This window comes from Gossypium raimondii, chromosome 5 (assembly GCF_025698545.1).
Source record: "Gossypium raimondii isolate GPD5lz chromosome 5, ASM2569854v1, whole genome shotgun sequence".
NCBI classification, from domain to species: Eukaryota; Viridiplantae; Streptophyta; class Magnoliopsida; order Malvales; family Malvaceae; genus Gossypium; species Gossypium raimondii.
In genome coordinates this window covers 34,416,182-34,420,681 of record NC_068569.1, presented here as the reverse complement: position 1 = coordinate 34,420,681, position 4,500 = coordinate 34,416,182, and the positions used below count along the sequence as shown (strand labels likewise).

Genomic DNA, 4,500 nt, shown 5'->3' with positions numbered 1-4,500 from the left:
AACAAAAAGAAAAAAAACAAGAAGAAACGTATGAGAACCGAAAAGAAAAGAATGTGAAAACAATGGCTGATTTTTAGGGAAAAAGAATAATGATAAAATTAAATAAAAAAATATAATCAAAATAAAACCCCCACAATATCTCAACTTCCCACTAACAACTCAACCTCAACTACCTCTGAATTTCGAGACCACTCAAACTCTCTTAGCGACCCGAAACAAAAATTAACACCTTCACTCCCGTAGGGATTCAAACACAAGACCTCTAACACCACAACCGCTTATCACTCGAACCAGCAAACTCATTCTGATATAAGTTAACTAAGGATAAAATATAACCCAACCCACCAAGAATAAGGCTAGGGTAAAAAAAAACAAAATTTTGCCAAAAGAGAGACTTGAACCTAAGTCCTCTCACGCATACCCAGAATACATAACCACTGATTTACACATTTGTGTCAGATTTCACAAAAATAGACTTAAATTATTAAGGGCGTTACAACTTTACCCCTTAAAATAAATTTTGGCCTTGAAATTTACCTAATCCGAACAGATGGGGATACTGCTGACGCATCGAGTCCTTAAGTTCTCATGTGGCTTCCTTAGTGCCATGATTTTGCCACAGAACCTGCACTAACGGTATGGACTTCCTCCTCAGAACCTTAGTATCTCGATTTGAACTCTGAACCGACTTCTCCTTAAAAGTCAAATCTGGTCTAACCTCGATCTCCTCAACAGAGACAATGTGAGATGGATTAGACCAATTCTGCCTCATCATCGAGACGTGAAACACATCATGGATATGGTCCAACTCTAGAGGTAGGTCTAACTAATAAGCGACCAATCCCACACGCTTCAGAATTCGATATGGCCCAATGAACCTAGGGCTCAACTTGCCCTTATGAATGGACCTTAGAACTTTCTTCCACGGAGATACCTTAAGGAATACGAAGTCACCCATAACATACTCGATATCTCTTCTTTTTAGATCTGTATAGAACTTCTGTCTATCAAGAATTGCCTTCAGGCGATCCCGAATCAGTCTAACCTTATGTTCAATCTCGAAAACCAACTCAGGACCCAAAATTCGACGCTCACCCAACGCAATCCAACATAGTAGAGTACGACACTTACGACTATACAAAGCCTCGTAAGGTGCTATCTGAATGCTAGATTGGAAACTAATATTGTAGGCAAACTTAGCTAACGGCAGAAATTCCTCCCAACTACCTCGGAAATCAATCACACAACTTCAAAGTATATCCTCTAGTATCTGAATCACCCTCTCAGACTGACCATCGGTCTGAGGATGAAACGCAGTACTGAAGTCCAATCTCGAACCCAAAGCCTCATGCAGTTTCTTCCAGAACTGAGAAGTGAAGCGAGGAGCCATATGAAAGATTATTGAAACCAGAACCCCATGCGATCTTACAATCTCAGAGATATAGAGCTCCGCTAACTTTTGTAGGGATTTGTTCGTTTGAACCGGAATAAAATGAGAGGACTTGGTCAATCGATCCACGATGAACCAAACAGAATCCTTCTTAGTGGGTGTCAAGGGCAACCCACTAATGAAGTCCATCGTCACTCGCTCCCATTTCCTTAATGGAATCTTAACAGGTTGTAGCAAACCCGAAGGTAATTGGTTAACAACAAAATATGTTACCTCACGTTTCAAACCCAACCACCAGTATAGTTCACGGAGATCTCGATACATCTTATTACCACCGGGATGCATAACATAAGGGCTACTATGCACCTCTCTAGGAATCGACTGTCTCATATCAGAATCATTCGGTACACAAACCCGACCTCGGAAACACAGAATTCCATCCTTACCCAGTCCAAAATCAGAAGTACTACCACTCTCAACTTGACGAAATTGTCGAACCGAAGAGTCATTCCCTAATTACTTTTCTCGAATCTGCCCAATCCGAGTCGGCTTAAGTTACAACTCGGCTAACAAACCCCCATCATCAAACAGACTAATATGGGTGAACAAAACTCTCAAATTAGTCCTCGCTCTACGACTGAGAGCATCGACCACCACATTGGCCTTACCAGAATGATACTCTATCGTACAGTCATAATCTTTGAGTAGCTGAATCCATCGATGCTATCTAAGATTCAACTCCTTCTGAGTATGGAGGTACTTGAGGCTTTTGTGATCAGTGTAGATAATACACCTCTCACCATACAGATAGTGCGTCCAAATCTTTAACACAAAAGCCACAACAGCTAACTCAAGATCATGTGTCGACTAATTCCCCTCGTTTGACTTAAGCTGACGGGACGCATAAGCCACAACCTTACCATCTTGCATCAGTACACATCCCAAACCGACGTGCGATGCCTCACTGTACACTACAAACTCCTTACCAGATTCAGGCTGTATCAAAACAGGAGCCTGAGTTAGAACAAAATTGAGCTTCTCGAAGCTCGATTGTTGTGCTTTAGTCCAGGCAAAAGGAACTCCCTTATGCAGAAGCTTAGTCAGAGGAGCTGCAATAAGAGAGAACCCCTTAACAAACCGCCGATAATATCCCACAAGACCCAAAAAACTATGGATCTTAGATACATTCTAAGGCTGTTTCCAATCAAACACATCCTTAATCTTTCTAGGATCAACTCGGATCCCCTCAGAAGAAACCACGTGCCATAAAAAAGTTACCTCATGTAACTAGAACTCGCACTTGCTCAACTTAGCGTAAAGCTGTTTCTCTCGGAGTATTTGAAGCACTACTCTAAGATGCTTATCATGCTCATCCTTAGTCTTAGAGTAAATCAGAATATTGTCGATGAATAACACGATGAACTAATCCAGATACGGCTAAAAAACTTAGTTCATCAGATCCATGAATACAGCTGGAGCATTTGTCGGACGAAAGGGCATAACTAGGAACTCATAGTGCCCATAATGAGTCTTAAATGCCGTCTTATGAATATCAACTTCCTTAATTCTAAGTTGATGATACCCAGATCAAAGATCTATTTTTGAGAACACAGAATCCCCTCAGAACTGATCAAACAACTCGTCTATCCTCGAAAGTGGATGCTTATTCTTCACGGTTAGTTTATTCAATTGTCGGTAGTCGATGCTCATCCTCATGGTACCATCCTTTTTCTTTACAAATAGAACCAGTGCCCACCAAGGAGACGCACTAGGGCAGATGAAACCATGATCCAGAAGCTCTTGAAGTTGAGCTTTAAGCTCTATAAGCTCCTTCGGTGCCATTCGGTAAGAAGCGATAGACACTGAAGCTATAGTCGGTAGAAGCTTAATGTCGAACTCAACTTCCGATTCAGAGGTAAACCCAGTAACTCCTCAGGAAAAACATTTGAAATTTCCCTCACTGTTCTGATATCCCCAACAGAAGAGTCTCTAAAAATTGAAACACTGACGTAAGCCAAAAATGCCTCACACCCTTTTCGAACCAATTTTTCAGCAACAAGAGCGAAGATCACGTTAGAAAGATAATCTCGACGCTCCCCGATCACAACTATTTCCTTATCGTCCACGGTCCTTAGAACAACCCTCTTGGTCGCATAGTCCAGACTAACTCGGTGCTCAACCAACCAATTTATACCCAAAATTATGTCAAACTCTCCAAACGCCAGCTCTATCAGATTTGCTGGAAACACAGTCCTTTGTACTTCCAATGGAACATTCCTATAAAATCTATTTACCCGAACAGATTGTCCCAACAGATTCAGTACAGTAATCTCACCAGAAGTACACTCAACAAAATCCCCAAGTTTTCGGAAATAGTACTAGCTATATAGGAATGTGTAGAACCTATGTCTATCAGAGCAGTATATAGAACATCAAAAATAAAGAACGTATCCATGGTCACATCAAGAGCATCTCTGTCCTCTTGACATCAAGTAGCATAAACTAGTGTAGGCTGCCTCACCTCAGTCTGACTAGCACCTCTGTCCGGTGCTCTCTGTCCTCCCCTATACCATTACCACCCCTAGTCGATCCACGGCCCCTAGGTGGCTACTGTACTGCCCTCTGAGGCTGAACAGAACTCAGTCCTAAAGCTTGCATCTGATTAGCACGATGTGGGCACTCTCTAATCTGATGCTCCAAAGACCCACACCGTAGACAAACCCTTAATCTCCTCTAACACTTTCTTGGATGGCAACTACCACAGTCACCATATGGCTGAATCTTAGTAGAAGAAACAGGAATCCCCACTCTAACAGGCTCATCAGGTCCGGCCCATTTCTTAGGCCTCTGAACATAACTAGAGGGCTCCGAATCCCTCTTATTCTTGCTTCTCTCTCGGTCTCTGTTCTGGTGCTCCACACGCTTAAGCTCTTCGTCGATCTTCGTCTTATCCACTAGAACAACAAACTTACACTCCCTTTGTGGAGCAATTAGAACCCTTAAGCTGTCTCTCAAGCCATTCTCAAAACGGACACATTTCTCATACTTAGATGCCACCACGCATCAAGCGTAGCGGCTCAACCTCAGAAACTTGGCCTTATACTTGGCCA

The 4,500-nt window shown here is 42.2% G+C and overlaps 1 protein-coding gene across 1 annotated transcript; it reads right to left on the bottom strand.

The window, feature by feature from the left end:
* Positions 1 to 586: 586 nt before the first annotated feature.
* Positions 587 to 3,232, bottom strand: LOC128041039 (uncharacterized). The gene is made up of 7 exons (XM_052630337.1): positions 3,112 to 3,232; positions 2,327 to 2,499; positions 1,966 to 2,098; positions 1,532 to 1,869; positions 1,314 to 1,366; positions 935 to 1,223; positions 587 to 826 (listed from the first exon to the last, which is right to left on the bottom strand). The coding sequence occupies exons 1-7, from the start codon at positions 3,230 to 3,232 to the stop codon at positions 587 to 589; spliced, it is 1,347 nt and encodes a 448-aa protein (XP_052486297.1).
* Between the last annotated feature and the right edge of the window lie 1,268 nt (positions 3,233 to 4,500).

What these genes read in the sequence shown, in the direction of transcription:
- LOC128041039 (XM_052630337.1), bottom strand. Translation starts at nt 3,232, where the DNA reads ATGGCACCGAAGGAGCTTATAGAGCTTAAAGCTCAACTTCAAGAGCTT. An exon ending in ATTTGTAAAGAAAAAGGATG is followed by an intron (nt 2,500 to 3,111) that starts GTACCATGAGGA and finishes CTCTTATTGCAG; the next exon opens with CTCCTCTGACTAAGCTTCTG. An exon ending in GTGACTTCGTATTCCTTAAG is followed by an intron (nt 827 to 934) that starts GTATCTCCGTGG and finishes GTCGCTTATTAG; the next exon opens with TTAGACCTACCTCTAGAGTT.